Genomic DNA, 19,635 nt, shown 5'->3' with positions numbered 1-19,635 from the left:
ATGACATATGAAACTAACTATATACTATTGAATACATTTGAAATCCTTTGAATAATTAATAATTCTTTTTCTTCTACAAATACTTCTAATGAAAATTAATTAAAAAATTTATTGACAAAAATGAAAAAAATTATATATATATATATATATGATATTCCATCATATTTTTCATCTAAAAATATTTTTATCCTAGTGTTGATAAACAACCATTGACCATAGGTACTTCAAATTACTCAAAATTATAATACATAGAACACTAAAATTACTCTAAGTTAGTTAAAATAATAATACATAAAATATTATTATAATAAATACATTTTATCAAGTCATCAAAATTATTCAAATTTAATCAAAATCACTTTAATATTTTTATTGTAGCTATAATCTTTGAACAATTTTAACTAGATAATTATTTTAAATATAATAATGCTCATTCTGCTATTGTCTTAAGTTGAAATAGTTTTGATATCGTAATTGTTATAACTTACTCTATGTTATAACAACTATGATCGTAGCTAAAATGAATATAAGAAATTAACATCATCAATACTTAGCTTGGCATAACTAAATTTCATAACTCAATACACAAGCAATTATTTAACTCTACATTTTAAACATATTCCCATTTTTATGATTTTATCTAATGGTGATGTATCATTGCAGGAAAAGGTGAAATTCGTCACCTCAACGGTTCGACACGATCGGCTCCACAGGTAATGATGATGTATCATTGATTAAGAACACTAATGCTAATTTCAAAATATAATTACATACCTTACTCTTCATGGTTTTGTAGACTACATGCCTCCAGTTACTCCAACTAGAACAGAGGAGGAAGGGAGATTGTGTGCCTGCTTCAGCTTCATCTCCTTCAACTCATTCACCCACAAGCTGTAGCTTGACCGCGGGGCTAACACATCGATCGACACCTCCTTTCGCTCGATCAACCCATTCACATAGCTCTCAAAGCCATTGATGTAGTGCCAAAGCTCCACCAACTTAGTGGGATTCTTCTCACCACAAGCATTCTTGAGACACTCTCTTGCTTCTTCTACCTTAGCCCAGAAACATGAGTCCTGAGTCAGCCCAGCAAACTTGCTCCTCTTCCGGTCGGCAGCCTTCTTAGATGACTCCTTGTCCTCATTCCACCATTTGTCAAACACCTCGTACCTCCTCTCCCTGCCATGGCTCAGGTAGTGGCCCCTGGTCTTGTGGAGCTGGCACCGGTAGTACTCAGCAATGTCCAGGGGCTCGACTAGGAGCTTGTAGAATTGAGCAGCATTGACCCACTTGTCGCGCTTCAGGAAGTCATGCGGCAGCTTATTGTCCTGCAGCATGGAGAGTAGCTTGTCCCAGAATACTCCAAGCCTTATGCGGTTCATATTGACCTTGCCATCGCGCTTGGGTGTCTTCCTGAGCTTGAAACAATCATAGTAGCCCATGTCATCATCACACAAGGCCTTGTACCACTCGATCTGAGCACGGCATGGAGTCACCTTGGCTAGCTTTATTGCTAGGCTTGCACTGTTTAGCTTCGGGCGTTGACACATGCTCAATTCAAGCCATTCTCGCGCCTCCATGGCACCCATCTCCTGTTATATTGTTCAACTGGTAAGTCATTGGTTCAAGGTTTCGAAATCTAGAATGCAACAATGTCAGAGCAAACTTGTATTAGCACAAAGCTGTTTTCAGCATTTAAATAGTTATATTTCAAAAGCCTACCTGGACTCCAATGCCTGATGCCTCTAGGGCCAGTGAGACCCCCATGCTATAGTTAGACTTGGTTTCATACTCTTCAAAGTCGAGTCTCTTCTTGAATTGTCGGTTTTCTGATATCATCGATATGAGATCCCCATAAGAAACATGCTGTTCTTCAATGCTGCTACTTGCATCACCTGTTATGAATGCCAAGTGGAGCATCTTCAAAACAGTTACTGGATCACTGATGCATACTGCGCCTTCTGTGGAGCAAAAAGCATAGTTTCCGAATGGTCGATAAGGGCCCATGTGATGCTTTTGCTCTGCTGCTGAAGCTTCCCTGATATGCATGGATATATATTGACACAGCTCTGCTTTCTGGTCATCCGGCAAGTGCAATTTGGACCTTGAGCACTGAGGACTACGCATTGAGACGCACCATGACTGCATGAGATTGTGAATTATGGTAGTAAACTGATTAGGCATGGAGTTGAGAGGGCAAAAGAGCAGCCTTGGCATGATGTCATGCTGCGCGACAACATTGCAGAACATTCCACCCCATCGTTCTCTAAGGATTGCTCGGGAGAGTGTCTCATTCCCTATCAATGGGCTCCCGAATGTGATGCACAGAAGGGAAGCAGGCGTTGGAGCATTTGGCTGAACAGACGATGAGCATAGGAAATAAAGGCCCAAAAGGGAGGCCACACAACCTCCCACAGAGTGGCCAGTCAGTACTACTGACTTGTTTTGGGTCTCTGATATCAGCAGCTAACAATAGAGATAAAAGAAACAATCACAAATCTACCTAGACAAGATAACATGTCATTACGATATTAATAGACATCAACTTATGCCCTTTGAGTAAGATAGCATCACATTATTACCTTAAAGAAAATCCAATTAGATGGTATGCATGACCATGATTAATGAATTATAATCAGAACTTCTTATCTTAATGCTGACTAAACAACAAAAGGAGTATGGTAGAAAGCAGATCAAACTTGGATCATTTGTCATCTTTTCATAATCTTCCTAATGTAAGACTGATTTGGACATCAAAGACTCTGTTGCCTTCTCCAGGCATGGACAATTAGCCTATTTTGACTGAAACTTGTTGACTCTCTTTGTTAGGAAATGGGCAGTCTTCTTGGAGCATATAATGTAGAAATATGCATCTCTGACTCTGCTGTAGACCTTATAGACATGAACAGAAACAACAATAAACAAGGATGCCATGGCTAAGACCTTCTTTTGTGAAGGGGAAAAAAAATCCTGATCCTTTTGCATTCTGCTATAAAAGAAGTTTGCTTACATGTGAAACAGACATATGTTTTCATGCTCTGCCCTGATCTAAGCAGTCATGAAGAAAAACAAGAGTCAAAAATCTCATGCCCAGATTGACATATTTTAGGTGCACCAGTAGAAGGTGCAATTCTACTCCTAAAGATTGAGTTCATATTTGCCTTCCGATACCTTGAGACAATTGACACCAAGGAATGTGGTGCATGCATCTTGAAGTTCAGAGATCCATTTTTTTTTTCCTCCCACTCACCAAGGAAAACGACCACCATATTCAATTAATGATACGATTGAGACGATTTGGTGAAATAAAAATTTGATTGAATCTGAAGCAGAGGAAACCCTAATCGAAGGAAAAAAAAGATCGAGCGCAGACCTGGAACTCGGAGGTGCGGTACAAGCTCATAAACGAGCGGAGGGCGCCGGCCTGGAGGAGCACGGGCTGCGGCTTCCCGCCGTCGTCCTCTTCTCCTCTTCCCAGCGGCGCGAAGAGCTCGTGCGCGCCGCTGTATAGGGGAACAGGCTCGAAGAACCCTCCGCCGAGGCCAGACGACGCCGCGCACGGCGAAGCGGCGGCCTGCGCCCCGGAGAAGGCGACGAAGACCGCGTCGTCGCTCCTGTCGACGACGAAGCTGGCGCTGCCTGCATTGGCACGCAGGCAGCTGGTCCAGGCTTGCGTCAGCAGAGGGGAAGATGCAAGGAGAGCACCGAGGACATGGCTTGTCTCGAACCTTTAGGAGGCAAAGGTAGCCAAATCAAGAGCGAGAGAGAGAGAGATGATGATGAAATTGAGCAGTAGAAACTTACATGGAACCCTCCACCTCCGTCCTGGAATCCATCGCCGGAGCTGGAATCTCGAATTCAGCAGGAAGAGAGGAAGTTGGGGGAGGAAGAAGAATAATGGATCGGGCTTCATCAGCCCAATCACTGTCGATTTCGAGGTTGTTATCGCTCAGCGTCGCACTCGACGCTTTCATTATTTATTTTAAAATCTTATATTTTAATTTTTACATATTATATAATATTAATAAAATTTTATTTTTTCATAATTTTATATTTTATATTTTAATTTTTACATATAATATATATATATATATATATTTCCATCCATTATTTTTTAAAAAATAAAAATATTATTATAATTTTATATATTTAATTTTCATATTATTATTATAAAACTTTCATCCATTTCAAATAAAAAAAATATAAATACATTTCCTTCTCAATTTTCATCCTTTTTTTTTTCCGTTAATAAATTTCTCTCATCCTATCCAAATAAAATGGTATTGGCATCTCTTCAGTAGAAAGTAGAATCTGTCACTTTAGCGATTTTATACGATGGATCTCACGACTATATATGAGGAACTAAATTGAAAAATTATAATTGACCGCTATAGAAAATATATTGGTTCATCATCTCATCCTTTGAGCGTGAGAGCATGATTTCGTTGGAAAAACACAGAAAATAACTTATTTTCATTTGGTCTAAAATATTTTATAATATAGTAATTATATACGGACATATATCTTCTATTTATTTATTTATAAAAATCAATCTGATCTGCCATTTATAGATAGAAATTAACGTCGGCAATGATTTTTAATTGATATTCTTGATTATATGTACTCGATTTGTCACACTCAATTAGTTTTATTTTAATTTTTGGGACATAATTGAGTTAATTATTATGGGACATATTTCTACCATGGGTAAGGATTGAATCTTGATGAAACTGAAGCAATACTTTGTCGTAGTAGTTAATTATAATTTTTCGATTTACTTCCTTAATCGTGGGATAGACTGCGTAAGACCATTGGTGGCAAATTTCATCTTTTTGCTAAGTATTGTGATTTTTGACGTATCAACAAATCTTGTGCACTCATTTGTCAAGCCACTCCAAATACATGGATTGTCTCGTCTCTTTCATCGATCTTTCTTCGTGAGAACAGAATAATATAGCAATCAATTAATCATGATACTGAATAGGGATATAGATGATGTTATCCTAAATTAATTTCTTAAATGAATTAGAAATTAACATTTAAAACTATTTCAGTAATTAAGAAAATCCTAATAAAGCTAATTCAAGTTGTTATACCAAAACTTCGACCACAAGGATAACCCCACATGACCTATCAAAGATTTGCCTAAGTTCTTGTCAATATCAAACTCATGAAGTGGTTTAAAATTCAATGCACTTGGAACATAAAATGACTTTAACTAAAAGGCAAGATTGTGCGCGAGCCAAAAGAGAAAGAAAACAAGCCAAGCCAATCACCGTGTCTGAGTCTCAAAGGCCATAAAAATTTGGTTGGTACTTAGTCTCAAACCGATCACTATCTTCTTGGAGCATTTGTGTGCTTCCTAGCTAGATGGGGTCCTACTAATCGAACGTTTCCTAAGTACTCTTCCTCTCGATAGCCGCCTTCTAGAGTCTAGTGTTTCGTCTAGTCTCGTTGACGTCGTCCTCCAATGATCATATCATATGTGATAGCATGATCTTTATGTCACCCTCCTCGAGCATCAACATTGCCCAAAGACCTCATTGCAACAAGTGATATTGTATTGGTGGAGGGAACTTGATTCATAGCAGTAAACTAAATAACTATGATATTTGTTGCTTCGAAATGCCATGTGATAGGAACTCATTCTCATTCTTCACCTTCAGTCTCTTGATATCTCCATCCATCCCCGTCGACATTGTCCCCATCTTCTTCAGTTTCCTCACTGTCTTCCTCTTGCATATCTTTGCTCGGCCATTGCTTCTGTATAGTAAGAAGCAAGTTTGGTGTTTTCCCATATTTTGCAGGATTCAGCTGTGAAGTTGGATGGGGCTTTCGTCGTTTAGCATTCTTACCGAGACTGCTTCTCAGGAGATGAGTTTCTTGATCACTGACTTCCTCCATGGCATGCTCAGCAGCAGTTGCAAGTTTACCATTTTCTTCAGAATTATGGCCAGGATGCTCCCTTTTGAAATGGAGGTTCAGTTTATACTCATGGATGTAAGCTTTGTCACAACCTTCATATGGGCAGGTAAAAGGTCGTAGAGCAGAAGCAGAACCATATCCAGATGTAGTTGGAGTTGCAGTTGCCTTGAAAGTAGTAAGCGGCTTCTCAACAGTCTGCGTGTGCTTCAGTGTCTCAATCATACCATACTACAAAGATATGGAAACAAAATGATTTGGCATAAGTTCATGTAATAAATAAAGAATCATAACATAAAATTGTTTTCAAAGGAAGCATCCTTATTGGATATATTCAATTCAGTTTAACTAATATTGTTTTAGAGGTATTAATCTTCAAGTGCATATGTTAATCAGTCTCATCGTTAGGACCATCCCCAGTTGTTGTAGTTGTGATACTTCTCTATCATTGATTTTTACGATATATTCTAATACTTACCATGGCAAAAATTAAGCTGTCAGATTTGAAACCATACTGAACCTTCTCAACATGTTTGTCCTGTGACAACTTCATATCCCCATCTAGCTACTACTCTCTTTTCCCAGAATTTGCTTTGTTGCCCTGAAAGCTTACTTGATAGTTTCTTCCATTTTTTCAATGCCCAATATTCTACAGTTTCCAAATATACCATTAGATGTTTGCATGTGGTTCATCATCTAGCATTAGTGCATTGAACATCTTCCATTACAGCGCTCAAAGAAGCTTCCTTATGCCTGACTGATTTTGACATCAGATTCTCTTTTCCAGCCAGCAATGCTTCAGATGTTCCTTTCTCCCACAGTGTTAATAACCTTGATGAACACTCATTGATTGATCAGTTTTCTTAGACTTAGATTTGGCTCGATCTTGGGCTCATTTTGTTGGCCTGCCTCTCTGATTTGTACTCAAGGCAGAACTAAATGCCATCCCTGATTCCTTCTCTCTATTGAGAAGATCAGGATCCAACATACTTCAGTAAATTCAAAAGAATTACTTACAATTGTCATGTTAACATCCCAATAATCTAGCAAGGATGATAACAATATCGACACCCAAATCTCATCATCAAACATGATCTCTACCAAACTAAACTGAAGTTTTAGTTGGTAGTTTTTATTAATGTCATATGCAGCAAATATACCTTTGACATCTTTGGATTACACAAGTGATGCATCGAATATCCTTAAAGGCAACATTATGGACCAATGCTGGATGGGTAACTAAAAGCACTTGCCTATCAAACAACTTTACTAGGACAATAGTCAAAGTCAATGTGAGTCAAAGCATTGTCCTTCGATTTCGACTTTGACTATTGTCATAGTAGATGCTAACTTAATTTCTATGATGAATAAAATTTCATTTACATCATCCAAGACTAGCATCATTACAATCTTTAGATTTCCTTCTGCAGCATTTGACTCACTCTTTCCTTGGAAAATCCAAGGCTCTGAGATCGATTGACAGGATCATGATACTGCTTAGATATACAGCTGCTAGGTTGCAATACTTTTGCATAATTGATTGTTAGGAAGACAACCACCAATTTGCCACAAAAGTAAGAAATACAAGACCACGGAGAAGAAGAGACAAAAGACAAAAAACGAAACAAAAGATCAAGGTATTGATTTTGTGGTCTAACAAGCTTGTCTATATCCATGAATAGACATAATTTTTATTGTCATCATCAAGCATAGGTCACAAGTTGTCACTTTCCAAAAAATTCATGAGATGATTTTACTCCTTATAAACTAAGAAGTTTAGAAGTGACACAGAATGCTACAATATTTAAATCACATGTCATATTTAAAATCAACACGAAATTTCTAGAAGATCCAATTTGGGAATGAAATATGTGTTAGGATACAATAAAGTCCCACATTGGAAATATATAGAAAATGTCATAGGGTTATAAGATAGAAGATATCTTTATTGGTATGAAGTCTTTTGAATACAACCCAAAAACAAAATCATAAGAGTTTAGACCCAAAGTGAACAATATCATACTGTTGTAGAGATATATGTGGATTTTAGGTATAATCCAAAAATAAAATCAAGAGGGGACTCGGACCCGGACTATGATGATAATGATTGGGGTTTAGGCTCAAACAATATACAAAAATTTAAAGGCAGAGGGATTTTTCATCTATCCAAAAGACTCGCAAAATCTTGAACTGATCATGAGCTCCCGACCGTGGGATGTTCGCAAGCTTACAACTATGGACTAGTCATGACCTCGCGGACTAGTCGCTCGAGGCCGCTAACTATCTGCAAGCTTGCAGTCAAGCCGACTTGAACTCGCGGCATGCTCACCATGATCTTGCAGCGTGCTCGCTATGAGTTCCCCCTCCCCTTTCCCTTTCTTTCTTTTCCCTTCTATGTGAGTTTTCCTTTTTTTCCTCGATCTTTCCTTCTTTTGCACAGTAGATCTTTTTCCCTAAGGATGATCCGTCCATCCTTCGGTATACATAGACCCGAAGGGGTCAACATTAATCTAGCTCAATACCTTCACCAATCATCACACATAACATCTTAGAGAAGTTTCAACAAAAATGACATTAGCATATTACTGAATCATCAAGTAAAATTGTAGAAAGAATATTTAACTTGCCAAGTCTTAGATGAACTAATGACTAGAGCCTCTAGAAAATTTTAGGAATCATAAGCTAGGTAGACTTCTAGAAACCCACTATCTCAAAAGGAGTAAAGGATAGGACAGCTAAGAAAGTGAAAAAGGTGAAAGATAAACCATTTTCAATCATGACTGCTTTGTCGAACTAGCTTAGACACAAAATCATAAAATGCAATATTTAATGTAACAAATAAAAAATGATTATCCATAGTGTTCAGAGTTTGTTTATCCAAACATCCAACATGACACTGTCTAATATCAAAGTATCATAGAATATAAAGGTATATCTTTGCACATTGAGAGAATCAAGCAAGAAATGTTAAGCACAGGAATGACGGATTAACATCAAATTTAGACTAAAGTAAAAATGGCTACCTTGTCATTATGCATTTTCATGCGGGCTCTTAGCTTGTTTTCATTTATATATCGCTTTCCACATTCTAGGTTGGGACAAACTTGATAGTTCTCCACTAAATGTGTTTTCATATGTGCTCTTAAGTTAAAATCCAATGAGAAGGCCTGCATTCAAATCATTCAACATGTTAGAACCCTTGAAAATTGTAAAGCACTATAAAGAAAATATTCTGAATGAAATATGATGGAAAATATTACAAAACTATACAGTTTCAAAGGTCAAACTTAACATAGTCAATACTACTTAGATATGCCAGAGATTGAGTGTAGGACAATCACCTTGCCACAGCCTTCACGAGGGCATATGAAATCCCTCTCCCCTGTATGAATGAGATAATGCCTCTTTAACTTTGAACTGTCTAAAAATTTCTGCAATAGACAGGGTTACCTTAGAAAGGAAAGAAGCACAAGAAAATAGCATCTACCATAAATAACTTATGCAATACACCTGAAACATTATAGTCAACAGATAAGAAGACTTCACAGGAACAGACAAGATCAAAGAATAATATAAAATTATTACAAACTGCAATATGACTACCATGCTTCCAGGGGATATAGTGGCTTGTATCAGTATCTCCATGCATCACATAAGTACTAACAAAACTACTGATAGCATTTGCAGCACTGAAACTACAAGAGGGAATGTAATTTCTGGTTTCATCACTGAAATAAGCAACACAATGAATGGAGCATGCAACCAAATTACCACAGTAAAAAAGGAACCAAGTAGGAAGAATTGATGGTTAAGAGTCAGAAACAGATATGTAATCAATCAAATAGATTTGAGAGAGTGTAATAGCCCGCTTCCACACCCATAAATCATAAAAAGGGCAGCCCGGTGTATTAAACTTCCGCCAATGTGGGGTCCCGATTGAAGGGTCTATTGTATTACCCTGCCCACACCCATAAAACCATGTTAAAAATATATATATTGTCAATAAGAATGAGATAGAACACCTTTCCACAGCCTTCGATTTGGCAAACATGCTGCTTCTCTCCATGAACGTGAGCATGCTTTTTCAGAGTCCCTGCATCTATGAAAGTTCTTCCACAGCCTTCATAGCTACACAGGAATAGAACTTCCGTAACCGGCTCAGGCTTCCTTTCTTCCTCAGTTTCTCTGGGGTTCTCGTTTAACGCTTTCAATATGTCCTCTAAAAAAGAATCATCACGAGGGCCAAAGTTAGATAAGCAAGGAAACAAACTTCAGACACTGGTCAACTAAAATCAACAAGAACGGGGACACACCCGTAACCCACTTGAAAAGGTAGCATTTTCCTGCAGTGGCAACCAAATCCTGCGGAACCCTGATACGCATTGAGAAAAACAAATAGATAGGTAAATGCTGGTGACAACGCACGATTTCTTCGCATCAACCCAATTCAAAGAGGAAAAAAGAAATGAACTCCAAGACAGAAACCATCAACATAAGCAACAAAATTAAATCCACGACAGGGCCGGAACAAAGAAGCACGGGAGCCCCAAGGAGTTAGCCAGGCGGGGTAAGAGCGCACCATTCCTTGAACCACCTAACGGAGGTCCGCCGGCGACTCTTGTTGCCTAGTCTCCTCTCCGCCGCCGGCCGATTTAACGCCAAATTCATCTCTCGCGTTCTGCGGGAGCAGTCGTCGGCGAGCGATCGAAGAAAAATCTAGGGTTCCGAGAGGAGCGCAAAGAAAGGAACGCCGGAGTGAAAGAACCGAGCCCCGAGAGGGCGGTAAGGCGTAAGGTACAAATTTCTTTTAAAAAACAGAAATTTTTATTTTGCCTTCAAAATTTTAATCGCTTTTGACACCATGATCTATCCACCGTCCATTCTCTCAATCCCCACCATAATTTTCCCATTTGGACGGACAAGATTAATTTTCTCAATGATCTCATCCCCAAGAGGCCGACCCTTTAAATTACCCACCTTCTTGTTATTTTCACGTCCTCCAAATTTCTCTTTTTGCTCTCCTGAGTCCTGAAGCCGCCCGTTGCCGTCGAATCGAAACAGAGAGATCGAAGAAGAAGAACGCAGGATCGAGCTGGAAGTTGACGGCGAATTCCTGGTTGTGCATATTCAAAACCCTAAATCAAAGTTCCCTACTTCTGGATCGCCTCCAAAGGGATGAGTTAGGCCGCCAGTGGAGTGATCGAGGAAGCTGATTCGTTGACCATGTCCTCTTCGTCCACCGCCGTCAATCCTCAGACGCCCGGCCTCAAGACCTGCTTCAAGATCCCGCAGGGAAGATACAAACTACACTACGAGAAGACCACCCAGCCGCCGTTCTACACTATTCCCGTGGCAAGGCCGTCTCCCAGGTGCGTCGGCTTGGTTTCGTCTTATTCCTGTTTTGTAGTATAAGCAAATCGGAATTACTGATAGTACTTTCAATCTGCAGTTGACTATTGTATATCTCAAGGTGAAGCCAACGAATCAGGCATCGGCCGCGCCTTCGACGCCGAGCTCTAGTGGTGTGAGGTCAGCGGCGGCTCAGCAACTCGAATCCAGTTTGCCATGCCTTTGATTCATAGGTGAAGGGTGAGCATGATTTGATTATTGCTTTGCACTCTGGAGACGGTCAGTTTACTTGTTTCCTGTCCGATCTGGAGTCACTTGCTATATTTGTGATTATTGATCAGATGGCTAATGTACATGTATTTGTTTTGCAGTATATTCAGTGTCATTGAGGCAACAACTACAGGATTCAGGAAGGAAGCTTGTTGCAGCTCCGCATTATAACAAAGATGGCACCAGTAGCAATAGGCATGTAATTACATGTTTCAGTATATTCACACATAGTGATCTATATAGTTCTAACTTCTAATTATCATTTAACTCCCTGCAATGGCTTTCAATACTTACAAGATTCTCCATGACAATGTTTTGCAAGATATCTCATCTTCATCTCTATGATACTGTGAGATATGACTATACCTTCATCATCCATGTATGGATTTGTTAACACTTGTTGTTGCGAAATGCCTTATACCCTGCATTTGAATAAAATAGGCTTTTATGGAAGTTGGGATATTTTGAGTCAATGCCTTTTGGAATTAGATGTTGGAGGGGGCTTCTCTGGTATTTAGATGGACTGGGAGGATTATTCACCATTATGGTTGCATAACTAATCATAGTAACTATGTAGTAGTCTTCATAAGTTCTTCTCTGACGCATAAAGACAGAAAGGGAAGGTTAAGCCAAACTTTTATTTAGGAAAACTTTGATTTGTAAGCTAAGCTGACTTTAAGATGATAAACTTGCAGTCTTGCAGGTTGATTGTGTAAACCTGATTAGTACTATATGTGCTTTTAGATTTGATTTTAGTTATGCACAAGTGACTTTCCAGTTGTTCTTTAACTCTGAAAATTGATGTTCTGATGCTTCTATTCTCGTTCAATAGATAGTAAATTGGGTGAGATCTATACAAGGGACAAATGGATAACTAGATTCTTGAGCAGGTTAAGTTTGGGAAGTTAAGTTTTTTTAAAGAGTTTCTTTTGCAATGCTTGGCATTTATGTACAAGTGGCAAAAGAAAGCATACTAGCCACACCCTGCCTTTGTGTTTATGTCGGCGCCTGTCAGTGGATGGGAAGTGTAGATATTGATGGGATGCTGGACATTATGGTTTTGCCATAAGCAATATTCAGGTCTTTTGGTTGTTTTTGATTAACAGCCATGCATTATTTATTGATGAACATCCACTGTTTTGGCAGTAGATGCACTTGTAGTGCATGGGTCCCAGAAGGAGAGGGCACATTTGTTGTAGGTTATGCTGATGGAAATATATATGTATATGAAAAACTTAGTCTTTCACAAATTCTTTGATAATATTCTGAATTTATGATACTTTTCCTCTTAAGTTCTAGTTGTAGCTGAATATGGGAGCTTTTGTCTATAGGGCAAAGATGGGAACGTTGATTGTTCTTTCCTGCAATTAAGGATCAAACTCAATTTGTAGTTTCACATGCACAGTCAAGGAAGGTAACTTCTATATTTTAAAAATGTGAGGTATTTTTTTTTCCTTTTGTGTGCATTATGGTATTGCTTTCAATATATATGTTTGTCATTACACTTTTTGTTACACTGTTTTGAAAATTCCATTCAACATTGCAGATGTATTACATGCATTAGTTAGTACATTCATGTCTTAGGTTTTGAATATCTTAACTTCTCTCCTCTCTTCTCTGGTTGTGTGAGGAAGACGCGAGGCTGGAACAGGAAATGGATCTAACATATTCAAAATTTAAAATATAAATGATTATAAATATTCACTTCTATTAGATTTTAATTGGAATAACAGGGAAAATTGGGGCAGGGCATAAAATACTTCCCTATTCTCACCTGATCTACATAATGGAATGTTGCAAGGTTGCCCCAATTTGGTGAGTTGATGTGGGTCCCTGTTTAGGCAATTCAAATTGCCATCCTTAGATATTGAAGAAAAGGAAAGATTTGGAGTAGAGGGGAGGCTATGGCATGACATCAAAGTCGCAGCCTCCTTTAAGAAGATTAGGAAAAAAAATACCTCAAACAGGAGAGAGCCCATTTTGATCCAAATTTGAGAGGAATTAAATATTTTGATTATTATCAAGTGCCCCCCCCCCCCCCCCCCCCCCCCCCCCCCCCAAACCAACTTTAATATTTCCTATTGGAATCCTCTTTACCCAATTTATTAAAAAGTGAACAATTTCAATGAAACTATTCACTTTCACTTTTACTACTGTAAGACAATATTCACATCTTAATTAAGCAAAGATATTTTGTAATTTACATTTGAAATTCTCAAACTAATAAAAGTGCATAATTTCAATGTAATTGTTCACTTTTGCTATTTTAATGTAAGACTTTCCTAACTCCATCTGTGAATGTCAACAGTTTTGAGTAAATCTTCACATGCATTTTCATGGAAATTAGGATTATCTTTGCCTCAAATTGGGTGTGTGTTGATGATTTTGAAATAAAGGTCACTTTTTGATTTTTTTGCCATTAAATATTATGCACCCTTTGTAGATAAGATTATGATGTAATAACCAATGACTAATTTGGGGTTTAACCTATTTGTACCTATGTTGGATATTGACACATTGACACTTAGTACCTCTATTGATGACAAGTAATAGTTTCTAGGCATAGCCTTCTCATACACTTAAAAACTACACACATGCTGTAGTAGTAACCCTTTTCATACACTTAACTCTACACATTTTGGATACTCATTTGTATGTTGGGTATTAGTGAGTTCAAGTAGCATGGTCTGATACGATATCCTAGTGTGGTCCGTTTGCCAAATGATTTCCTTTTTATGATTTCAGGATATTATTCAACATGTTTTGATTGGTATTCTTTGACATCCAAGGATTTGTTTATGATGTTTTTGGCACTCTTTTGTTCTTTCAAATGCAATGCTGACATCAATTGAACTTATTGCAGGGCAATCCCATTGCCAGATGGTGAATTTGTCAGAGTTCAATTAATAATCTATCTTTTTCATCTGATGGAATATGTTTAGCTATTGTTAGTAGAGATGGTATGCATTTTGTTATCTTTTTCTAATTCTGTTAGTGTTTGTTCTAAATTTGATTTTTTTTTTTCTAAACTCAAGCAGCTTAACTTTGCAGGTTATTTAAGAGTTTTTTATTTTGCAAAAGAGCAACTAAAATTTGGTGGGAATGGTGCTTTATTGTGCTGTGCTTGGAGGTAGCTACAATGTGTCCATGCAATTGGTTTTCAGCATAATTCACTCATTTCCTGGGATATGTTTCTCTGTCAATGTGCTGCTCATGCTCAGTAATTGTTGAATATTGGACTTGGATACAAGTACCTGATGTGGGTATGAATCCAAGTGTCCGACATGGCTATTTTTAAAATCCGATGTGGGTATGAAATCTGAGTTCCACTTGGACTGTTATTGTCATGTGTCAGTTATCAGACACGGGTATAAGAGAGGGTAGATGAAGAGTCCGAGTATCAGAGATCAAAAGTAAAATCTTTTAAACCATACATAAAACATTTTAGGTACTATCCAAATATCTTTTGTCTTCTCCTCCCATTAATGCCTGTGATTTTAATCACTAAAACAAACTGCTCATGTAGCTTAATAATATATAAACCTCAGACTTCTACCTGTCTATTTCCTCTATACCTTTTCTACCTTATCCAGTGTTACTAAGAAAATACTTCCATTTTCGTTTCTCTTTTTCTTACTGCATGGTGGTCTTCATAAGGTGTATTTTTTTTCTCTGTCAAAAATTTGTTTTATCATGATGAAACTTTGAGATTGACTGCTATATACTACTTTAGTTCTGATGACAAATATATTTGACTGGTGGAGTAGATGATCTGGTGCAAGTATGGAGCATTGAAGATAGGAAGATAGTGGCGTGGGGTGAGGGCCATAATTCATGAGTAATGTAATTAAAGTTAGATACCCTATTCTTATCTGCATTATTTACTCATTTCAAGTATAATTATAATAGATGATGATCACCAGGTTAGTAGAGTTGCTTTTGATTCATATTGGTCGGCACCAAATTCAGAAGGAACTGGTGAAAATATTGTGTATCATTTTGGTTTGGTTGGTCAGGTATGGATTTGTAACTACAGTTAAACAAGCTAATACCAAGTTGTAGAATTGTTCCACGTGCTTGAGCTATTTGAATGTTTGTTTAGTGGTTTTGGACAGCATCTTCCTTCTCTTTGGATTCACAATCTTGTTGATACACCCAACCTTGCAGGTTGCACCAACTAGTTTTGTGGGACTTGGCACGGCCCTCCGGGTGGATCACCTACATTTGCAGCAGAAGTCATTCTGCTCACTGGTACAGTGTTATTCCTTTAGGCTCGCTTCAACCTTCTCCAAGCATGCAAGATGTGCCTGAAATTTTGCCACTTGTTGCCCACAGGGCGCATGCTGATCCCCTTTCTAGCGCGATATTCACTAATGAATCCATTGTAACTATTTCGAGGGAGGGGCATATTAAGATTTGCACAAGGCCAGGTCACAGGGACAACAGCCAATCAAATTCTTCCGATGCAGTTATTCCTATCACTAACCTGAAGGATATTCCTGTTGCATCTTTCATTAATACTAGCAGTTCCGATTACAATCAACCCACACCAGTCATTTCTTCATAGTGATCTTGTCTGGCTTCACAAAGCTAACTTATGAATTGGCCCGTTTATGCTCTCAGTGCCGCCATTGGAAGAGTTGAGATGCTCATCAAGTGGTGTTGCTTCTTTATGGTGTAAGTTCTATTGTCAGCACAAATGAATTTTGGTTTTGTGTATGATTATAAATATAAATTTAAGATATTAATTCTGATAACCTGTTTGATATTTTCATTTGCAGCACCAACCCAAGATTTGGTAAACCACACTTCTGTTCCTCAACAAACATAGACATCTGAAGTTGCTGCTACCTCAGGTATCATAACCTGGCCATTTTGAATCAAACACAACGACCCACATTTGGTAAACAATCTTTACTTTTCCCAACCAAATCTGGAGTGGCGGCTGGTCTCTTACCTAAAATTGCAACTAAACCTAGTAAAAGATGAAATGCACCAACTTTTTATAGTTCCAGATTTTCTGCAGATATGACCAGATAATGTCTCCTCCAGTAATTAATATCTTTGGGAGTATTTTGACATATTCAAATTGCATAATGTAAAATTAAAAAACAAAAACAAAAACAAAAAACACATTCTCCCTTTTGTATGTGACAAGTGGTAACTGTTCCAATCCCTCTTTTTGTCCATTAATTAAAGATTAATGAGAGGCCCCCTACAATATTACCAAACCACCCAACATGCCCCCACTTATTAAACATTACATGGTAGCTACCATCTACTCATATTTGATAAGCCCAACCCTTGCTTCTCCTTGTTATATTTAAAGTGAGTTGTAGTTCTTCGAAGTTCTCCACCATTGTATTTTCAGCAATAAGTATCTCCATATAATGAGTAGTCTCACAAGGGACTCTACTCTCCGAATGCCGGTTTTCGTTCTTCTTCTTGTTTTGTTAGTCATGTTCTCTCATAGTTGCCATAGCGTGGAACAAGGATTCAAGGAAGAGTCCATTGGAATTGGGAGAAGGATGATATTTTCTGATTTTGAGAGGAGGTTGAGGGCCAATATTCCGCCATCGGGGCCTTCCAAGCAACATAACTCCGGCGGCGACGATAGGAAGAGTTGGCCATGATCATGAAGAGAAAGTTGTAGGTTTACGTACATGAGAGTTTTGGTTTTAGATAAGTTTGCCTCTATCAAACTTGTTATAATTAATATGTATTATTCATTTTTCATGTTAGATAATAATTGTTAATGTGGATTTATTGTACTAGAGAAGAGTTTGCAAGTAAATTTTTTTTAAAATAAATTATACGTAGTGGAAGCTCTCAAGTTTCGTCTCTTCTTATTATTCGAATTTAAACTCAGATTTTTGGTAGCAACTTATTATTCAAATTAGGAGTGCATCTTTAGCATGTATTTGTTGAAGAAATGATAAATTAGAAAATAAAAATAAAAAATGGAATTTATACAAATAATTAAAGGGTGTTTAATATTTGTAAAATTATGATATAGATGTTTTATTTAAAGTTATGGATGTTAGCGGTCTAAAATATTTTTATATTATCTGATCATTTGGGTTAGGTAGAATTTAACAATTAGCTTTTAGACATATTAGTTGTTAGTTTTTTATAATAGTAATTTTATATCATTTTGATTTGTATTTTTGAATGATAATTTGAATAAAATAATATTTTAACAAATAAAATAAATGTTGAGGATTATATAATATTAATTATATTTTAAATGAAAATTATCTGATCATGATCGACATGTTAACTTTTACAACGATGACTTTATATATTTTGATTTTGATTCTCTAAGTAATAATTTAATTAAAATAATATTTTAATAAGTCAACAAACAAACGATGAGACTCTATAACATTTATTACATTTTTAAATAAATATTATCTCATCATGATCGAACGTGTAAAAACTAGCACATAGCTTTTATAACTTATAAAAATTAGCAGGTAGGTACTACGAGTAAGGATAATTTAGAGAATTTTAAAGTGTCCATTTAACTTTAATGGAAAATGTAACATTCATCTTACTTCAATTTAAAAATAAGGTGTCATCTCCATTTTTACCCATAATTAAAATCTAAACCTTTGATCTATTTTTAATCAAATAAATAAATAATATTGTTTATGTAGAATTAATTAATAGTTGGAGGGTCATATTGCAAGAATGTTGGCCTGCTCTGTAATCTTTTTGGTGCTTCTAACTTCAAATTTTAGAATGTCTCTCCTCGATTTATTCTTATTGATTTGTGCTGCAGAACTTTCAGGATTTATGAGTTTGATTTGCTGATTTCTACACCGATTTTTTTCTTCTTAAGTTCTCAGTTTGAATATGAAAGAGTCATATGAGAAACAGGATCAGAGAATTGAATGTAGGATTCAGAGGTGAGGTTTAAGAAAAAATATGCATTTTTTAAAAAAAAACTTTTTAAAATCTACTATTAAGGATCCATAATAAAAATGTGTTATGATGTAGGAAAATCATGCCTTTTGGGATTAAATATTTTTTCCTGATGTAATTTAGGCATTATACTTTCAAAATTTCAATAAGAATTTTAAGGGAATGAGAATTAATTAAATATTTGGAATCTTATTTTAACTTTTATTATTATTATTATTATTGATAATCGCATACCCTTAAGTGCTTCCTCCTCTAATAATTAATATTTTAGATTTTTCATTCCGCTATTTGGACACTCTATTTGGACACGGTGGGAGGAGGTTCATTAATGAAAGGGAGAGGAGGAAAAGAAAGGAAAAAGAAGGAAAAGTAAAATATTTATTTTCTTTTTCTTTGGACTAAAATGGATTAAAGATTTATTAATGTATAACATGTGTTACATTGTTTGTGAAGAAAGAAAATAAAATAGAAATTAAATATATAAAGTTATAAAAATATTCTCATTTCTTAAATGCATATAGAGGATAAATAGGAAATTATAAAATTCTGTCAATATTACATGTAAAAACTGAGATATGAAGATCCTAAAATAGATAATACATGTTCTTTAAATAAGTCTCTGTTCTTGAAGGAGAAGAAGAAGATTAGGATTACCTGTCTCTATCCTTTTAAGTCTTATCATTAAAGAGATTTATGACGAAAACCGACACTGATATCATGAAATGCAAGCAGTTGGACATTGGGCGATGACAGCGTGCGTTATGTGAGGAGCGACGATACAAAGACGTGATACCTAAATAGATGAATTAATTTAAAAATTAATATTTTAAAATAAGAATAAATTATTTTTGAGTTTCTCTTCCCCTTTCTTATATTCCAAATCAAAATGTAAGAAATTATAACGATTAATGAGTCTAGGAGAGTAAAGTTTACTCTTATCTCCCCTTCCTCTCCTTAACTCACTCTATTCCATCAAAATTCTCTTTCTTATTTACCCTCCTCTTTTCTTCCCTCACTTTTCTTCTGCAAAAAGATGGAATCCGCCATCTTAGTAGGGCCCTACACAGTTGGCTCCATGATCATCTATAATAAGATAAATCGAGAAAGTACAATTGGTCACGACCTCACTTCCTCACATTGATCTATTAAATGTTTTATCGGTTATTT

General features: G+C 36.6%; 2 protein-coding genes and 2 long non-coding RNA genes across 7 annotated transcripts; 2 read left to right on the top strand and 2 right to left on the bottom strand.

The window, feature by feature from the left end:
* Positions 1–627: 627 nt before the first annotated feature.
* Positions 628–3,906, bottom strand: LOC141848387 (lipase-like PAD4). Its single transcript, XM_074736412.1, has 4 exons — positions 3,805–3,906; positions 3,374–3,728; positions 1,723–2,466; positions 628–1,592 (listed from the first exon to the last, which is right to left on the bottom strand). The coding sequence occupies exons 1-4, from the start codon at positions 3,834–3,836 to the stop codon at positions 798–800; spliced, it is 1,926 nt and encodes a 641-aa protein (XP_074592513.1). The 5' UTR covers positions 3,837–3,906; the 3' UTR covers positions 628–797.
* A 1,714-nt stretch (positions 3,907–5,620) lies between these two features.
* Positions 5,621–10,590, bottom strand: LOC141848390 (zinc finger transcription factor YY1-like). Its single transcript, XM_074736414.1, has 6 exons — positions 10,502–10,590; positions 10,236–10,294; positions 9,945–10,141; positions 9,264–9,353; positions 8,946–9,089; positions 5,621–6,153 (listed from the first exon to the last, which is right to left on the bottom strand). The coding sequence occupies exons 1-6, from the start codon at positions 10,588–10,590 to the stop codon at positions 5,650–5,652; spliced, it is 1,083 nt and encodes a 360-aa protein (XP_074592515.1). The 3' UTR covers positions 5,621–5,649.
* A 532-nt stretch (positions 10,591–11,122) lies between these two features.
* On the top strand, positions 11,123–11,731 carry LOC141848652 (uncharacterized). The gene is made up of 3 exons (XR_012603536.1): positions 11,123–11,291; positions 11,372–11,550; positions 11,643–11,731. It is a non-coding gene; the product is annotated as an uncharacterized LOC141848652 (long non-coding RNA).
* Positions 11,732–12,878: 1,147 nt separating this feature from the next.
* LOC141848651 (uncharacterized) lies at positions 12,879–16,658 on the top strand. 4 transcript variants are annotated; one of them, XR_012603535.1, is made up of 6 exons: positions 12,879–12,955; positions 14,405–14,501; positions 14,593–14,671; positions 15,309–15,384; positions 15,465–16,218; positions 16,323–16,658. It is a non-coding gene; the product is annotated as an uncharacterized LOC141848651 (long non-coding RNA). The 4 variants fall into 4 exon arrangements; XR_012603533.1 differs by having other exon boundaries at positions 14,593–15,384; XR_012603534.1 differs by having other exon boundaries at positions 14,593–15,557; positions 15,709–16,218.
* Positions 16,659–19,635: the final 2,977 nt, after the last annotated feature.

Source organism: Curcuma longa, chromosome 17 (assembly GCF_044706935.1).
Source record: "Curcuma longa cultivar G26 ecotype Majalengka, Jawa Barat chromosome 17, ITB_CL_G26_1.1, whole genome shotgun sequence".
NCBI lineage: Eukaryota > Viridiplantae > Streptophyta > Magnoliopsida > Zingiberales > Zingiberaceae > Curcuma > Curcuma longa.
The sequence above is the reverse complement of the archived record's forward strand: the minus strand, read 5'-3'. Positions and strand labels throughout refer to the sequence as shown.